At 43.7% G+C, this 19581-nt stretch overlaps 1 protein-coding gene across 1 annotated transcript in view; it reads left to right on the top strand.

Moving 5' to 3' along the window:
• fancl (FA complementation group L) overlaps nucleotides 1-19581 on the top strand; it is an 87959-nt gene that overhangs the window by 50560 nt on the left and 17818 nt on the right. Inside the window, exons 7-12 of the mRNA XM_085981414.1 lie at nucleotides 253-349; nucleotides 3994-4062; nucleotides 14875-15025; nucleotides 16112-16195; nucleotides 16288-16333; nucleotides 16449-16530. Of these exons, the coding sequence (XP_085837540.1) occupies nucleotides 253-349; nucleotides 3994-4062; nucleotides 14875-15025; nucleotides 16112-16195; nucleotides 16288-16333; nucleotides 16449-16530 (529 nt within the window). The remainder of the gene's footprint in view (nucleotides 1-252; nucleotides 350-3993; nucleotides 4063-14874; nucleotides 15026-16111; nucleotides 16196-16287; nucleotides 16334-16448; nucleotides 16531-19581) is intronic.

Genomic DNA, 19581 nt, shown 5'->3' with positions numbered 1-19581 from the left:
TGGAAAACTGAAACATGGTGCTCACTGACCACAGCGTGAGCCTTGACACAGGTCGTAAATAACTTTGTGATATATGACCACATTAAGCAGCAGACTGGTGTATTAACAGCAGTAAATCTGTGACAGGAGAAATGCTTGGCACTCAAGACCTTGTCTTTTTGATATTAGTTTCAGATTAATAGGAGTAAAGCAAACACATCAAATCACTAGTAGACTTTGATTTCATAAACCTTTCATATATTTTCTTCTCAGACTTGCTTATATGGATGCAGAGTTCAGGACCATTAAGCTGAAGGCTGAGGATTCTGCGGGCCGAGAGCATATGATCACAATTAAATTAAAATCAAAGGTGAGGAACTAGTAATGGATTCAAAGATATAGTGTTGAGATTTCTTTTGAACAGTAATTTTGTATATTAAAAAAAATCAATATCAGATACAGGGAGATGGATTTATTTACTATGGCAACTTGGATCTAGACATTATTCAGTCTTGCATTTTCATCCTACTTAAGAGTTTGAGGTTTTAAACCCATGAAATGAAATGCTCTGCACAACTGCATTTATTTTTTTGGGTAGTTGATGCTTTAGCCAAGCACTGCAACTGCTCAATCTAAATTAAGTCAGTCTTGATCATTTGATGCCAACTTTTAGCAGAAACACCATTAAGACCTCACAAACTATTGTGTGTAGTGTGAGCCATTATTACTTGGAATTAACTTCTAGAAGAATTAGGAGATGAAATATTTAAGGGACAACAATATACATATTTACAGGGATTTTTAGTTTGGGTACTTTTATAAATTATTCAGTGAGTTTTTTTTAATTGTCTTAAAATGCAGTAGTTGATAACAAAGTAATATATAGAAACAGGTCTGAGAAAACACTCCTGAAGTAGTAGTACTAGTATCTCATTAGTAGCATGTGGATAGTACCAGGCCTCAGGCTGTCCCTGCAGCCCCCCTCCACACCCCGCCCTAAAATTGACATCTTTGTGTAGGCCAGGGTACTTTGCTTACCCCTACTACAATATGTTGTTTCAGGTTTGTTTCATAATTTGCCATGTCATCATATTTTAAGTATTCCTTGTTGATTTAAAAGGCAGTAGCTTTATACTCTTCAAGAAAGTATTTTGAAGGTAAAGTCTCTGTCCACCATTGACAAGCCTGGCAGTGTTCAGTCTTGCAGTGGCGGAAGAAAAGACGGTGAACTTATCAGTTATCTTGTAATACATACGTGTCTTCATGAACCAAAAGACTTCAACCTCTTAAGTACTGGAGTGAATTAAGTAATAACTCTATTTGTCATTTAGTTGTGTCTCTGTCATTGAAACTTGGCTATGAAGCATGAAGCCAGAGTGCTAATATGTAAACCTTGTGGCAGGTGACATTGAAACTTGGTAGCTAACAAATAGGATTCACATCATATGCTGTAAGGGAAATACACTGTCACTTTACATTAGAGATTTGATTGCGGCAAAGTGTGCTAAAATTGCCAACATTCTGATCTAGGTCTTTATATAAAAAAACATACTGCAGACTGGTCCCATTTGCTGGTGTCTTGTTTGTCTTTGAGAACAAAATTAATAATTGCCTGTAAATGTGCAGTGACACGCCGATGTGCACAAGTATATTCTTCGAAGCAAATTGCAGTTCTACCACAAAAGTGGTAGGAATGTGCACTTGTTTCTCATAAGAACATAACATAAGAAATAGGCGCAGGAGTAGGCCATCCGGCCCCTCGATTGATCCTTGCCTGGATGAACACTGAAAAGGAAATGGTTAACTATTGGCTTTGAAACTCTTGATATTTAGATATCTTTCAAAATGGTTGAGGAATCTAATAGTAAAATGTGTACTAGAGTAGTTGGATTTAAAAAGTAGCTGGTGTGGATGGCGTCAACTTTGAACAGAATATAAAGTACTTATTTATGGAGGGAATAAACATATTGGGTTGGTGAATAGAGGTCTGATTGGCTATACGGACTGATAACATGGGAACGTTGCTTTAAAAGTGTGGGCATGTGCATGCGCATTTGTGTTGCAAAACATTTTGTTTAGAAAAAAAATCTTTTTGAGCAACAAGGTACTATTTTTTAAAGTAAAAAAAAGCCCTGCAGCAAACCTGTGAAATGTGGTCATCTGGACGGGAGATCTTGGATTTGAATGTTCAATCACTTTACTCGAACAAACCAAAAGGCTCCCCTGATGGCTCAGCAAGATAATGCAGTGAATACCTGAACCATACAGAGCAAGAAGATCCCAGGCTTGATACCCAATCTAGGCTGAGTTAGCTAAATCCAGCCAGGGTAGCAGTATGGACACTGCAATTGCCCTCGGCACCCTTGAGTTAGGAAGAGGCAAATATGTCTGAGTGCCTGCTTCTGATCACAATCCAGAGACTACTGCTGGGAATGTGCATGTGTCAAGGACTTTATTGTGTTCATCTATGATTGCCCCATACTCAAATCACCTGCAGATACTTGTGTGAAGAATTATGGGTGAATAATGTCCATTTAGACTCGGTACCGGAAGGGGGAAAGGTATCCCTATAACTGTCCCCTAGCAAGGAATCAAAGGCTTTGGGAGAACAGGGGAGAAAAATTGGCAGAGAAAATTCACATTTTTTTTGAAGATCATACAAACTAACTATTTTAACTCTGGGTTAAGTTGTTTCATATGGGTATAGTAATCTTCTTCAGAACCTACAGTTAAAGAATGTGTCCCTACAATGGTCTTATCCTCGTATTTACATGTGCAGCGTGCAGTTCTTAAAAACGTCATTTAACAAACTGTCCTTTCTGGAGTGGCTATTTCACTGCACTTCTGAGACTTGGGTGTAGGAACCTAACATTCCATTGTCAAATCTCAGCTTTGAGTTGGTTGGGACCAGCGGGACCTGATTCGGGATTACAATGCCTGTTTCTGTGCCTCAGCCACAAACAATTGGCAAAGATAGCAGGATCAATTTGTAATCCAGCTACTGTATTGAGTTTTTTTTTAAAAACAGCACTCAGCGGGGTATTTTCAGGCAAATACTCAAGTTAGACCTTTGTCTGCTTTTAAATTTAAGAACGGGAAACTTTTTAGGAATTAGACATAGTTTTGACTGATTTTGATGGGAGTATATGCTATGGACAAGTGTCCTGCGGGTGAAGGAAACTGGAATTCCTTCTAATCTCTAGCCTTGCTTGAATTTTAAATGTTGTACTTGTGTCAACTACTCTACCAGGGAAATGGTGCAGTTCAGCCCAGTCCTGTCCTGGCCTAATCGTGTATATGCACTTTCCAATACAACTCACTAATAGTGATCAGTATTGGGAGTCTTGGCATTTTTTTTGCTCCCAACACAAACCAGGGATACCGAGATCAATTATCAAGCCTCTGCTCTGCCTTGGTTGAAATCACCTAACTCAGCACAAACCAAGAATCAAATGTGACATCTTTCTGTTATTTATGACTTTGTACTAACTACTGAGATAATGTGGAGCTCTAGCCCACTCGTTTATATATATATTTAAAAAAAACTTCTGGTGGTTGTTATATACAATTTAAGGAGTCTTATGTTCATTATTTTCAAATTTTGCAAGGATGTTTTATGAATTGCATTTTATTTGCCAATGTAGAATGTATGACTGCTTGTTGGGTGTCTACTGACTTTGGGGAGGGGAAGAGAGAGAGAGAGAGAAAGAAGTATGAAACCTGACCAAACTAAAATGAAAGTCTATCACTTTCAGAGTCCTGCAGTTCAAAAATATATGCAGATGCGTGTCGGTGAATAGGTTTGAAAACCAATCTATGCTTGCTGATTAATAGGTTATACAACTCTTACAATATTATTTTAAAAAAATTCCACAAACAAGCTTGTTCTGAGCAGCTCTTGTCCTAATGGCTGCAGTCAAATCAAGAGTTCAGAGGCCTGATCATTTACCTGTTTGTGGCGCTCCTGAAGGCATTAGCAAGCTAGTCCTTACTTGATTTCTTTTTAATCTTCAGTATCCAGCTGAACCACCTGACTGCTCCACAGATTCTCCTGTTCCATTTGTGGTTTCTTGGACACGACAGGTACTAGTCAAATTCTGTCATTGCTTTTTTTACTGTTGTCTATCTTTGGAATTCTCTACCTCAGAGGGCTGTGGATGCTCAGTCGTTGAGTACGTTCAAGACAGAGATTGATAGATTTTTTTGGATACTAAGGGAATCGAGGGATACAGGGATAGTGTGGGAAGGTGGAGATGAGGTTGAAGATCAGCCATCTTGGTGAATGGCTAAGCAGGCGCAAAGGGCCGAATGGCCTACACCTGCTCTTTTTGTTATTTGTCCTTTTTTTTGTAGTACCACAGTAACAAGCACTTGAATAGAATTGTTATTCACTGGGCAAGATGCATCTGAAAGAATTGTCCGTTTCCCAATTGCCTGTTATCTCCCCTTCTCGAGGGCAATTAGAGATGGGCAATAAATGCTGGCCTTGCCAGCGACGCCCACATCCCATAAACAATTTTTTTTTTTTTTTTAAAGCCACTTCCAAAATTTGATGTTGTACCAGGTGAATGTACCAATATTTTCTTCAGTTTAAGATAACTTCTTATTCCTCAGTTCAACTTCTGCATATAACTGGGAACCATGGTCATGCCCTGGGAATCATTTTTGGCCACTGTTCCTTTAAGAGCTTTGTGGGATACACTTATGGGAAACGCCTTTATTTTGTGGTGTATAAGGTCTCATTCTTGTCCAAGCACTTGATTATTTTGCTCCTGCTGTTAGCATCAGATATGTCTGCATATCTCTATCTGGAAGATTCTACTTACTGTACCTTGCTTCTTCTTTGGTTTTGTTTCCATAGTCCTAATCTCTGCAGTGTTGTTTTTTTAATTATTTCAATGTTGTCTAATAATTCCCAACAAATACCCTGCTATTGTTTTTATTCAGAAAGCTAGCCATGCCTTCTGTGCCATCCAAATGCATAGATTGACTTCTGACTACAAAATGTCAGACACCCTATTGTCCTTCAAGTTGGTTATGTCTCTCTTCGATCCTGATTTTAAAAACAAAATAAAATTGTTAGCCAGATGATTTGGTGAATTCTGGATAATCCAGGATTAGATCAATTAGCCATTTTGTTTAATTATATATAAAATTATTAATATGCCAAGATCACCATATAATGAGCATGGTAATGATGTACTATCAATTGTTGTCTCCTGAGAAGTCAAGAAACCTTTAAATATAAAGAAAACCTTTCAAAACTCTTTTAGTAGTTACACATTGATAATGGGGGAGGGGGAAGAGAGTGGAACAAAAGAAAAAGACTTGCATTTATTAGCACACCCTTCACAACCTCGGGATGTTCCAGTGCGCTTTGCAGCCAATAAAGTACTTTTTGAAGTGTAGTTACTGATGTTTCATTTTTATTCGTTTATGGGATGTGGGTGTCGCTGGCAAGGCCAGCATTTATTGCCCATCCCTAGTTGCCCTCGAGAAGGTGGTGGTGAGCCGCCTTCTTGAACCGCTGCAGTCTATGTGGTGAAAGTACTCCCACAGTGCTGTTAGGGAGGGAGTTCCAGGATTTTGACCCAGTGATGATGAAGGATCGGCAATATACTTCTAAGTCAGGATGGTGTGTGACTTGGAGGGGAACTTGGAGGTGGTGGTGTTCCCATGCGCCTGCTACCCTTGTCCTTCTCGATGGAAGAGGTCGCGGGTTTGGGAGGTTCTGCCGAAGAAGCCTTGGCGAGTTGCTGCAGTGCATCTTGTAGATGCACTGCAGCCACGGTACGCCGGTGGTGGAGGGTGTAAATGTTTAAAGTGGTGGATGGGGTTCCAAGCAAGCTGGCTGCTTTGTCCTGGATGGTGTCGAGCTTCTTGTGTTTTCTGGATGAGTGCAGCTCCAACAAGTAGAGTGTATTCCATCACACTCCTTACTTGTGCCTTGTAGATGGTGGGGAGTCAGGAGGTGAGACACTCGTTGCAGAATACCCAGCCTCTGATCTGCTCTTGTTACCACAGTATTTATGTGGCTGGTCCAGTTAAGTTTCTGGTCAATGGTGACCCTCAGGATGTTGACGGTGGGGGATTTGGCGATGGTAATACAGGTAGACTACCCTTTATCCGGACTTCCGAAAACCGAAACCCTCTAAAAACCGAAGGTTTTTTCGTTCAGCGTAAGTCGTGCGTACGACTTACGCTGAACGAAAAAACCTTCGGTTTTTAGAGGGTTCCGGTTGCGGAAGTTCGGATAAAGGGTAAGTCGTGCGCACGACCCCCCACCAGCCCCGACAACCGCCGACCCCGCCAGCCGCCAGCCCCGACAACCGCCGACCCCCCCGCGGACCCCGCCGGCCCCGACAACCGCCGACCCCCCCCCCCCCCCGCGGGCCCCGACAGCCGCCGACCCCCCCGCGGACCCCGCCGGCCCCGACAACCGCCGACCCCCCCCGCGGACCCCGACAACCGCCGACCCCCCCCCCCCCCCCCCGCGTACCCCGCCGGCCCCGACCCCCGCCGACCCCGACTGACTTACGCTGAGCGTCAGCGTAAGTCGTGCGCACGACCCCCCCCCGCGGACCCCCGCCGACCCACCTTCCGAAAGCCGAAATTCTCCTTTATCCGAAACTCGGCTGGTCCCGAGGTTTTCGGATAAAGGATAGTCTACCTGTACCGTTGAATGTCAAGGGAAGGTGGTTAGACTCTCGCTTGTTGGAGATAGTCATTGCCTGGCACTTCTGTGGTGCGAATGTTACCTGCCACTTATTCGCCCAAGCCTGACCGTCGTCCAGGTCTTGTTGCATGCGGGCATGAACTGCTTCATTATCTGAGGAGTTGTGAATGGCACTGAACACTGTGCAGTCATCAGCGAACATCCTCATTTCTGACCTTATATTGGAGGGAAGGTCATTGATGAAGCAGCTGAAGATGGTTGGGCTTGGACATTGCCCTGAGGGACTCCTGCGGCGATGTCCTGGGGCTGCGATGATTGACCTTCAACCACCGCAACCATCTTCTTTTGTGCTAGGTATGACTCCAGCCAGTGGAGCGTTTTCCCCCTGATTCCCATTGACTTCAGTTTTACTAGGGCTCCTTGATGTCACACTCGGTCAAATGCTGCCTTGATGTCAAGGGCAGTCACTCTCACCTCACTGATGTAATGTAGGAAATGCTGCAGCAAGGTCCCACAAACAGCAATGTGATAATTACCAGATTATTTGTTTTTAGGTGTTGGTTGAGGGATAAATATTGGCCAGAACTCCCCTGCTGTTCTTTGAGATAGTGCCATGGGATCTTTTACATCCACCTGAGAGGGTAGATGGGGACTCGGTTTAACATCTCATCTGCAAGATGGCACCTCTGTTTGGAGTGTCAGCCTAGGTTTTGCACTCAAGTCCCTGGAGTGGGCCTTGAACTCAAAACCACTTTCCTCAGAGGCGAGATTGCTACCAGTGAGCCACAGCTAACCCTGAAGAGAGAAACTAGTTCTCTCTCTTTAGTTCCCAGGAGTTAGAACCAGAGATCAGGGTGCATACTTGTTAGAGAGCTGGACAACGTGTGACTCTATATCTGAATTTTACTTCTATAATATAAAATGTAATAAGAAATATTTTTTTAAAAACAAATTCATGTCTGAGATGGGAACCATTGCAATAAACTGGAATGTTTGGTGTTTGTTGGGCACATCTGTCATGAATGCCATGTGGTGTAGTACATTTCTAACCAAAGAATGTATACTGTTGTATATGCAGTAAAACAAAAAATTACTATTTACAGGCAGAGGGGACAATGGACTTTCTATTTAGTGAGTAGAAGTCTGAAATGGCAGAATATAGGGCAAGTATATCCATGCACAGAGAATGGAGGCAGTGTAACTAAAATTGGCGAGGTGAATAGCTAATCAAGGCCAGTACACGAAAAGAGATGGGGGGGAGAAATTGGGTTGAGGCGCCAAGTTTGCCTGGACGCTGATTTTTGCACAGCGTTCGGAGCATTAACAAACGTCAGAAATTCAGTTTCAGCGCCCCTAGAGGGAGACGGGGCGAGGCTCGAGACGCTCCGCGTCCCTCTTGGGGCGCTGAAACTGAATATCGCAGTGCAACGTGCCGCAGCGCCACATGCTGCGGCACGGCACGCTGCGGTATTGCAGGCCTTCCTCCCATTGTTAAGGGGGAGGGGCCTGCACCCTGATCGCGAGTGCCGACAAAAGAGCCCGGCACCGAGGAGAAGTGCCGGGCTCTCGGGAAACAGCCGGCAATGTGGGGGGGGGGGGGGGGGGGCGCGTCAGGAGGCCGGGGACGGAGGTGCTGGCAGGCGGCTGCTGAAAAATGCGGCCGCCCCGCACCTCCACCTTAACTTGCGCCACTGCCGGCACAACAAGGCCCCATGAACCGGGCGCGGGTAGCGAACGGCGCTACAGCGGCGTTCGCTACCAAATATCGCAATCGGGGCGCGGCGCACACCGATGACGTCATTGGCGGCGCAGTGCAACAGCCTAACGCCACCATTAGCGCCCCCGCTGAATATCGTGGGAGGTGCAGCCAGTGGCGCTACAGCCACTGACTGCCCTTTTTAGGCGCTAATAGGTGGCGCTACATACCCAATTTCTCCCCCAGGGTACCTTAAAGGGAAAATGTTAAACATAGAAATCATCTAAGTTCCAATAATTGTTAAGAATGCAAAAAAGACTACTCTGAGTGCATATATAAGATGTAATAATCTTTGTTAAATAATTTACTGTTAGTTCAGTACAAAATACAAATTAATTTTAATCAGAAGTAAATCTTGTGAACCAGTATACTGTCTTTATATCCCCTTTTGCCTTTTAAATTTTTTCAATATAAATAACCTCTGTCCGAGCCTGTTACTGTGGGGCCAATTAATTGCAGCAAAACACTGGTAATACAATACATGTATTTTGTAACAGTTTGCTGCTTGTAATTTTTTCAGTAAAGATTTGGATCCAATTCACTTGTTGCCAAATGTTAGGCCATAGTATTTGAATATAATTTTAATTACAGCATACATGAACATTTTTTCCCACTACTAGAGTTATAGCTTGACATTTTTACATGGCATCCATATTGAAATGCATAATTTTCCTTATGGTCCCTGTCTTCCTGCTGGGATGATAATGTTTTGATGTATTTTTCTGCTGCCGTGATGAGAGGGTTGCTGCTGCTGCTCTGACATATTCATTCAAATGAATAATTATAACTTGTGCAATGTCAAGCAGATGATGGCAGGTCTTTGCACATCAAGCCAAAGCCTGATCGCCAGTGCAGGTGTTTCACAGCATGATCAGATAAAGCCAGTGGTTTGAAGCTGAGATGGCACATTGTGACTAGTGAGGAATGAGCATCAAGGGCAAAGTGGCCTATGCCCATATGTAACTGCTATCTCGCTGGACAGCTTTATCTAGTGACAGGGTTGTTAACCTTTTTCTCTCAACTGCAACAAAAAAAAACATGATTTGAAGTCCGTGGCTTTCTTGAGGAAAGTCACCTGAAGGCAAAGGGTTAATTTCCTACAGGCTAATCTTTGACTGCAACCCTATTAACATTCCGAGGTCTTTTTAATTAAGACATGAATTGGTTTTCCTGGAGATCAGCAGAATGATGCACCTTTCACTATTGTGCTTCTGAATCTATAAAATGTGGCTATATGTTCAGAAATCTGGTTCTCTGCTACAGGCATTCAAAGTAGTGAGGTTTGGCTTTCAACTCTTGCAAATTTTGGGTTGTGTAATTGTCAGATTTCTACAGTCGGCTTTTTAGTAATGTTTGGTCAGTGTGATTTAGAAAATGTAATGGTTGAATTGTGTCTTAATATAAGGGGCCCTGTCCTGTGCTGCAAAGATAACCATAGAAATATTGAACATTTTTTTAACCCATTGTAAGCATTACAACCACTTTTACCCATAAATGTGTCTTCAGACTTTGGAGTGTAAAAGGAAAAATATTTTAAAAATCAAATTAAACATACGAGGTATAAATACTTTTTGTAGAAACTACGGGTGATAAGCTGTCGAGCACCTGACTGCCTCAGGGTCTTGGAGTTGAGAATGAAAATGATTATTTGGGAATTTATATCTGAAAATTTTCATGAGGTGAAGTCAAAATGGAATCTAGATTATGTAAATACTACAGAACGCAATTAATTATCTGTTTGCAATGGAGGGAGGAATCTGGTTTTATAAGGTGTGTGAAAATAAGCTGCAGCTTAGTCAAGTGGTTGTATGCAGCACTTGAGATGAAGGTATTAATGATCATAACTGCTAAAATAATTGACAAGATTGCAGTGAGCTTTTATTTTTGGAAAAGTCCTTTTTTTTAAAAAAAAATTGAAAAGGAGAAAGAAAATCCTTACATATTTTGAACTAGTACAATGTTAAATTCACAGCAAATCATGCATATTGAAATTCATTGGTGCTACTTGGCCCAATTGCACACTGCAAGCTGAAGGGGACCACTATTTGCTTTGGACTTCCACAGCAGATGGAGGCACTTTACTGTAATACAACCATAAATAAACTTTCAGTAGAGATTGCTGAGGCAGACTAAACCTTTCAGAATAGTTTACATTAAAGGCAGAAGCCTGAGCCTGCAGCAGAATGGACTGAGAAAAGAACATGAACCTGCAGTCTGTCACGCTGACAAGAGATAGTGGCCCTGGGCCAGACGCTGTCAGCTGTCTATCATAGATGTAACTTACAAGTTCAGCAGAAGAAAACATGACTATGATGGAGGTTTTGGATGTCGATGGGCTGAAGTATTGGATTTTCCTCTAAAAGGGGCAAGGTGGGACAAATAATTTACTGAATTTGTGGATTCACTTTATGAAGTTGATAAATACTGTGGGTACTGGGAGGAGGATCATGTTACAATGTCTCTTTATGCCTATATGTAGCCCCTCTTTCTCCTTTGTCGTGTCATTCTTTGGTTTCAACAAACTGCAGCATGGGAAATGATATACTGTGAAAAAATTGAACGGTGACTTCTGCTTAAATAGTTAAATTTATACAATGAATGAGTTTGAAAATGAAACTGCCCAATCAACTTTAAATTCATTGTGTACATTTGCTGAATTCTCCACCAAATTATTAAAACTTGCTAATTCTAAGTTTTTTTTTGTTCAGGAATATTGGTGCTGGGGTGTGGAACACTTTCCCACTGTCAGGATCTTGCATTTCCAGGCCAGGTATAGCACATCCAGTTGCATAAAGGAAAACCAATAGGCTTGACAATCTGATAATTCTCCACCACTATAACTATGGTGGAGTGGGAAATCCAACCTGCCAGTGATCCAAGTGTCTGATTCTCTGACTCCCCAGGATTAGGGAATTTACGTTGCGTTGGCACACATGCCAGTATTGTCACATCTTCATGCCGACTAGATGAGGAGCATGGTGGCAGTAAACTCTAGCACCAGCCAGATTCTTGTGCGCAAAGCCAGCAGGTCCAGCTGAAGAAATAGGAAGGCTACTCATGGAGAAAAATCTTCTCCTGATAAACCAGGCCTGGTACACTCTTGTGAGCTCCACTTCCGCTGCAGATATGTACTGTACAGCTGCCATTATGTTGGTTCTGCCTCCCTTTGCTATGTCAGACTGCAAGGGGGTGGATGCAATAGCTGCCTGGCCCCGCCCCGCCCCGCCCCAATGGAAATCCCAGGGCAATACTGAGTCCCGCCCCAATATCCACCTCTGAAACTCTGTCTTAGATGTACATTGAATCTGCTGGTGAGTATGAGGATTTTCGGGACCCATCCCCGTGGGGACCGCATTAAGACTGTTAAAATTCAGTTCACGCAGAACTCCTACAGGCAGTAGCGGAAGTATTCAGACCCAAGACTTGGAGATGAAGTCATGCTGACTGCACCATAGGATTTTTGTAGATTTTTAGGCAACTAGGCTGCCATCCCGGCAGTTGTGGTGTCAGCCTTGGCTCAGTGGCAGTAGCACTCATTTCTGAATCAGAAGTTCGTGGGTTCGAGCCCCACCTCGGAGACTTGTGCGCATTATCAAGCTGGCACTTCACTGCAACACAGAGGGAGTGCTACACTGTCTGAGGTGCCGTCTTTCAGATGAGACGTTAAACCAAGGCCCTGTCTTCCCTCGGATGGATGTAACAGATTGCATGGCGTTATTCAAAGAGCAGGGGAGTTATCTCGGAGTTCTAGCCAACGTTATCCCTCATCCAATACCATCAAAACAGATTATCTGGCCGTTACTGTCTGAGGGATCTTGCTGTGTTTCCTACGTTACAACAATGGCTACAATTCAAAAGTACTTCAGTGGTCATGAAAGATGTTGCATAAATGCAATTTTTTTTTCTATTCCCTCTTCTCTGCGGTGTCAGCGCCAGAGTATGCAGGATCAGGTGGAGGGCACCTAATTGTGGGTGCCGGTGGCACTGTGATCAAACCTCGGGTGCCCACCAGGCCAGAAAGTTTCATATCTGCTGCCGTCCGGGAGAGGGGAATGCCTCCTTTTGTAAGGAGCCAATAATAAAAATTGGGAAAAAGTAAATTCCCTTTTTCTTCAGTAATCCAGGCCACTTCTCTGTCCCGCATGCAGATTGAGTTGCGCTCTCTCTTTTCCCCAGTTTGTGTTGCCCTCCTAGTGCACACTGAGTTTCCAAGTGATTTTTGTTGGCCCTGATACCACCATCCTCACGACTAGTAATGAAGTGGTACGTTCTGAATAGTGGGGGGACCAGCAGGGCTCGGACAATGCGAATTTTGCTGCAAGCCATGATTGTCCAGGTACTGCGCATGTGTGAATCGTGCAAACAAGGGCAGTTTCTCCCGAGTTGCCAGCAGCAACGCTCGGGAGACCAGTCGCTCATTCCAGTAAAGTCCTGCCCAAAGCGGGAGGGTTGGGAACCCTAAATGTCTCATCTTGTTACCAGCTGCCACTAACACTTGAGTCCCACTGAGGAGTCCGGGGTCCAGCCCCTCTGACAGGAGGCCATGTTTGGCACAGATGGTGCTTCTGCCCGGGACAAGGGCTCCCAGAAACTACCAGTAAAGACCTGGACCTGCATATCGGGATCCCGGCCCTTTCTTCTGTGTCTTCTGCCGCACTCCTGTTGGCGTTATGGTGTGAGTGTTGCCAGGGCTGTAGATTTTTTGTACTCTAAAGTTTTTTGTTTTTTTGGACTACTGAATTTTTTTACTGAATAAAAACAAATTCCTATTGATGCACAGATTTCTGTTCGGAAGCCGTACAGCTACTTTTAAGATACTTAAAAGATTTGAGCACATACTTGCAGAATTGTGTTGGGCATCTGTGTATTATGGTGGCATCCTATTCCTAGAAATTAGCATTATTTTATCTACGTCCAAACCTCCAGTAAAAACCAAATTGGTCAGTTTGATTGAGTTACGACAGCAGTGCTAGCAGGGCCATTGTTTACTCTAGAATTCATTTGCAGTGATGAATGTATGTCCCTGCAGAAGCATTTTTGATCATTTTAGAACAGTCAAGATCATTAAGAACTAATCAAGGGTTTTGGATAATATGAACCAATCTTTATAAAGTTGAAAAATGAGCAAAGCCACAGCAAAACGCAAGAAAATACCTTGACCCAAAGTACTATAGTACAATTGAAAATTGGCTGTGAATCCAGGCTTTGATGCTCTAAAGCTGCACACTGAATTAAACATCACTTATTTTTGCTGGTATGGTGCCATTTTACATACTCAAAATCATAGAATGATACAGCACTAAAGGAGGCCGTTCAACCCACTGTGCTTGTGCCGGCTCTTTGAAAGAGCTATCCAATTTATTCCCACTCCCCTGCTCTTTTCCCCATAGCCCAGCATTTTTTTCTATTTCAAGCATTTACCCAATTCCCTTTTGAAAGTTATTATTGATTTCTGCTTTCACCGCCCTTTCAGGCAGTGCATTCCAGATCACAACTCGCTGTGTTTATATAAAAAAAGTGTTCCCTCATGTTGCCTCTGGTTCTTTTGGCAATCACCTTAATTCCGTGTCCTCTGGTTACCGACCCTTCTGCCACTGGAAACAGTTGCTCCTTATTTACTCTATCAAAACCCTTCAAGATTTTCAACACCTATCAAATCTCCCCTTTAGCCTTCCCTGTTCTAAGGAGAACAACCCCAGTTTCTCTAGTCTCGCCACATAACTGAAATCTTTCGTGCCTGGTATCATTCTAGTGAATATCCTCTGCACCGTCTCTAAGCCCTTGATGTCCTTCTTAAAGTGTAGTGCTTCGAATTGTACACAATACTCCAGCTGGGGCCTAAGCAGTGTTTTATAAAGGTTTAGCATAACTTCCTTGCCTTCTTACTCTATGCCTCTTAATAAAGCCAAGGATCCCATATGCCTTTTTAACAGCCTCTTCAACTTGTCCTGCCACCTTCAAAGATTTGTGTACATATATGCCCTTGGGTCTCTCTGTTCTTGCACACCCTTTAAAATTGTACCATTTAGTTTATATTGCCTCTCCTCATTCTTTCTACCAAAATGAATCACTTCACGCTTCTCTGCGTTAACTACACTGTTTACTACATTTCCGAGTTTTGTGTCATCTGCAAGCTTTGAAATTATGCCTGTACACCCAAATCCAGGTTATTAATATGCACCAAAAGAAGCAGTGGTCCCAACACTGACCCCTGAGGGACACCACTGCACACTTCCCTCCAATCTGGAAAAACAACCATTCACCACTTCTCTCTGCTTTCTTTCCCATAGTCATTTTTGTATCCACGCACCCACTGTTCCTTTAATCCCATGGGCATCAATTTTGTGGTAATTTATGAAACACCTTTTGAAAGTCCATATACACAACATCAACTGCACTACCCTCATTACCCCTCTCATGTCATCAAAGAACTCGGTGTTTGCCTTTTCCTTTCCTTTTTCAGAGCACTTTAATAAACCTTCACAATCAGTTTCTGGCTGCACTGGATTCACTGAAAGAATTCTGGGATATTATGGATGAAATAGATGAGAAGACCTGGGTGCTAGAACCAGAAAAGCCAGCACGCAGTACCACAACACGGAGAATTGCTATAGGTACAAATCTTTCATTTTAAGTAATGGATTTACCTGAATAGTTCCTTAAGTGACATTGAGACAAATATGGATGATATAGATCCTGATAAATATAAATAAATAATTTGGATAAATATAAATAAATAATTTGGCATTTATTTTCTTTAAATATTGGTTATAGAAAAAAGATCTGTGAAAACGCACTGCACAATGTATTTTTAGACTCCTCAGATAATGACAGTCATCTTGATTTTACTGTTGTTCTTGTTTCTGAAGTTGTGGTATGGAAACCTGATAGTTGCTTAGCTTTAGCTCTTATCTGCTCATTGTTATCCTTCCTAGCCTTTAAATGCTGTGAAGATGGTGACTGTAAGCAGGAGGATGGCCAACATGTGATCAAGTTTAAAATGGAGAAAAATCCTTTCAGTCCCCCCACCCCATGTTTTTCTCACACATACACCAAAGATTTTGCAAAGCTTTATCATGTAATATTATTTTTGTGCACTGAATACTACAATTAAATTCAAATCAAATAAAACTAACAAAATAAATTCAGTTGGAAAAACAATGTCAATCGGTTTCTATATTTTTCATCAATTGGAGGTTTTGGATGGGGGGATGAATAATGTTAACTGCTGTTGTTTACAAAACTCTAAAGAAAAGGTTAACTTTTAGTATTAATTTGTAACATTAACATTAAAATCTAAGAATTGTTAGCTCTTGAGTTTGTACAAATGATGGATGTTGAAAGTATTTCTAGTTGTATGGCAGTTCCCATTATAAAATAAAATACTATCATGAGAACAACTACTTAAATTCATATAGCGCCTTTAATGTAGTAAAACGTCACAAGGTGCTTCACAGGAGCTTTCAGACAAAATTTGACACTGAGCCACATGAGATATTGGGACAGGTGACCAAAAGCTTGGTCAGAGGGGTGGAGAGGCTCTTCTAGAAACTCCTTCCTTGCTTTATGACACAGCGCTGTCACTATATTGAAGGTTTTTTTTAATTAAAAATTCCTATTTGTACATTTGAGTTTGGCATCAGTTAGCAATTTTAAATGTTGCTGGATGGTTTATTTTTATTTATTCTTGGGTGTCACAGGAAACAATGTTTCAATAAATCTCGAAGTGGACCCTAGACATCCCAAAATGTTGCCTGAATGCTGCTTCCTTGGTGCTGATCATGGTATGTGATCCCTAGAAATCAGTTTTAATTTTTAGATTTTGTGCTTATTGCTGTCAAAATTTAAAGTAGTAACCATACTCATTTGCCTCTAGTGGTAACTCCGCTGAGGAATAAGCTGAATACCAACATGCATCTTTGGTAAGTAGTGCTCAAATATTAGTCTCGTCTCTGAGTGCTTGCTGAAAAGAAATGGTCTTCAACACTTCATGGTTAAATAAAATCTTTGCTAATAAGTACAGGATGTGCTTTCCAGGTCTCCAGAGTGCACTGTGCTGCAAAATCTAAAGGATATATTGGAGATAGACTTTCCATCCCCTGCCACCCATGAGAAGTCTGTAAGTTACAACCACTTTCTGTTCAATGAGCAAACTAAAAATTGTAGATAATCCAGTATAGCTTTCTGAGGACTTTGTCTGGCTTTTAAAATATGTACATGGCTCCGGTGTGAAGGATAAAGAAGTCATCACTGTAAATTTCTGAAAATTCAATGCTGCAGCATTGAAGAAAACTGGGAGCACGCAACACCAATGCTTCCAAGGTGCGCAGCCGCTCACCAATGGCGAGGTGGCGCTCGCCAGCTCCTGCCGCTGGAAGAGATACTGCGCATGCATGGCCGCGCAGCAAATTTAAAGGGACCGCGCATGAAAAAATTTAGAAGGAACATTGCTCAACACTTTTAAGTAGTCCTACAAATGCTTTTCTTTGGGAGGACATTTTACATGTGCAGCTTCCACCAACATGAAATGGTCCTTCTTGTCTAATGAAGATACATGGAGATAAAGTGAAAGGTGCAGGCTCTTCAAAGCAGTAGAAATGTCATTGCACATGAGACTACCCTGCCCATTGTATATCCAGGTGATTTCATGTGCTCTAGAGGTTGCTACCAAACCTTTACCTAGTATCAACCAACATTCTTAGTCTGTTGGTGAAGAATATTTACAATGTTCTTGCTATAAAGGAAGGCTGGCATCACCACTGCACATAAATGCAATGGTTCTCAAAGGACTATAGGATATGCTTCAAATATAACTAGTCAATTGTACAGGCAGGCTAAGATCATTGTGCGTGAGTGATATATGTGTGTGAATGTAAATTTAATTTATTCACTTTATTTGTTTATGGGATGTGGGCGTCGCTGGCAAGGCCAGCATTTATTGCCCATCCCTAATTGCCCTTGAGAGGGTGGTGATGAGTCGCCTTCTTGAACCGCTGCAGTCCGTGTGGTGAAGGTACTTCCACAGTGCTGTGAGGTAGGGAGTTCAGGATTTTGACCCAGTGACTATGAAGGATCGGCGATATACTTCTAAGTCATGATGGTGTTGAGTTGGAGGGGAACTTGGAGTTGGTGGTGTTCCCATGCGCCTGCTGCCCTTGTTCTTCTAGGTGGAAGAGGTCGCGGGTTTGGGAGGTGCTGCCGAAGAAGCCTTGGCGCGTTGCTGCAGTGCATCTTGTAGATGGTACACACTGCAGCCACGGTACGCCGGTGGTGGAGGGAGTGAATGTTTAAGGTGGCGGATGGGGTGCCAATCAAGCTGGCTGCTTTGTCCTGGATGGTGTTGAGCTTCTTGAGTGTTGTTGGAGCTGCACTCATCCAGGCAAGTGGAGAGTATTCCATCACACTCCTTACTTGTGCCTTGTAGATGGTGGAAAGGCTTTGGGGAGTCAGGAGGTGAGACACTCGCTGCAGAATACCCAGCCTCTGACCTGTTGTTGCCACAGTACTTATGTGGCTGGTCCAATTAAGTTTCTGGTTAATGGTGAGCCCCAGGATGTTGATGGTGGGGGACTCGACGATGGTAATGCCACTGAATGTCAAGGGGCAGTGGTGAGACTCTCGTATGTTGGAGATAGTCATTGCCTGGCACTTCTGTGGCGCGAATCCCTGAAAATAGAAATGCATTCTTGTAGCATGAATCCAGTAGGTAAACAAGCTTTATCACTTCATTCTCACTTTGTCTTGTGGCTGTCTACCACTTGAACAATGCACAATTGGAGGGAAATTTCTAGCCACACTGCTTGGTGACTGCTACACAATGCCAATAAATTCTACCTTGGGAAGGAAGTAAATGCCTTCAAGTTTGACTTTTTGGCCTAGAAATTCAGTATAGCCACTTTTGGGGCGGTAAAGTTGGGCGGGCGCTAAAGTTTGCGCCCGCCGGAAAGTGGAGGCCACTTCGCCGATATTCAGTAGCTTTGGCCAAGGAGTTTGGGCGAGCGCTAAAACTGGCGTTGCACCCCTCTCTTTAGGCGCTAAGCCGGCGGTGCAGAGTGATACCGCCGAGGCCGGGCGCAGCGCAGGTGCGGTCATGTTTTGATTGACAGCAGACACCCTGACGCCGGCCAACTCTTAAAGGGGGAAGGGTCGACTTGGTCTGCTGCCACGCCCTGGATACTGCAGCCCTCCAGCTAGGCCTAAACACTGCTGCTGGAGAGAAATAGCGCCAGCAACGATGCAGAGGGCCCGTGAGCGAGCGCAGCGCTTCTCTGCCCATGATTTGAAGGTGATGCTTAGGGGTTTGGAGAAGAGAAGAGATATCTTGTGCCCGGACAGTGGCAAGAAGGCTCCCAAGAGGCTGTACAGGAGAGCCTGGAGGGAAATCGCCCAGAGGGTCACAGCCAACAGCGATGTCCCCAGGACTGCTGACCAATGCCGGAAGAAGTTTAACGACCTCACTCGGTTGGTCAGGGTGAGTACCCTTTCCAGTGTCCTCCTCATCCTTGCATGTGCACCTCACATTATGGGCAAAGGGACCTCAAAGGCCTAATGGCCAGCCCTCCTCCAGCAGCTATGGCACTGGCATGCTCATCAATAGCACTTTCTGCACTTTACACACTGGCCAAGCTATTCGACCATGGGAGGCAGTGCACACACCAACAGGGCACCACACTGGCCAAGCTATTCCACCATGGGAGGCAGTGCACACACCAACAGGGCACCACACTGGCCAAGCTATTCGACCATGGGAGGCAGTGCACACACCAACAGGGCACCACACTGGCCAAGCTATTCTACCATGGGAGGCAGTGCACACACCAACAGGGCACCACACTGGCCAAGCTATTCCACCATGGGAGGCAGTGCACACACCAACAGGGCACCACACTGTACATAGAGGCCGTCCTTTCTCTTGCAGGCCAAGCTGGCGCAGAATCTGAAGAGCCGGACTGTCACCGGGGGAGGCCGTTCCCAGTTCCAGGAGTTCAGTGACCTGGAGGAGCGCGTGGCTCGACTCATGCGTGCCCGGGTGATTGGCCCCATTGCTATTGGAGATGCCGACCCTGTGCTGGGCCCCAATGGTAAGGACATGACCGTTTGGACCTCTCTCGGTCCCCTTGCGCTTCAGATCTACATCCTTTGCCACTGTCCCACCAATGCGCATAATGCC

Source organism: Somniosus microcephalus, chromosome 3 (assembly GCF_052327205.1).
Source record: "Somniosus microcephalus isolate GS21.2 chromosome 3, FLI_Smic_1.0, whole genome shotgun sequence".
Lineage (NCBI taxonomy): Eukaryota > Metazoa > Chordata > Chondrichthyes > Squaliformes > Somniosidae > Somniosus > Somniosus microcephalus.
The sequence above is the reverse complement of the archived record's forward strand: the minus strand, read 5'-3'. Positions and strand labels throughout refer to the sequence as shown.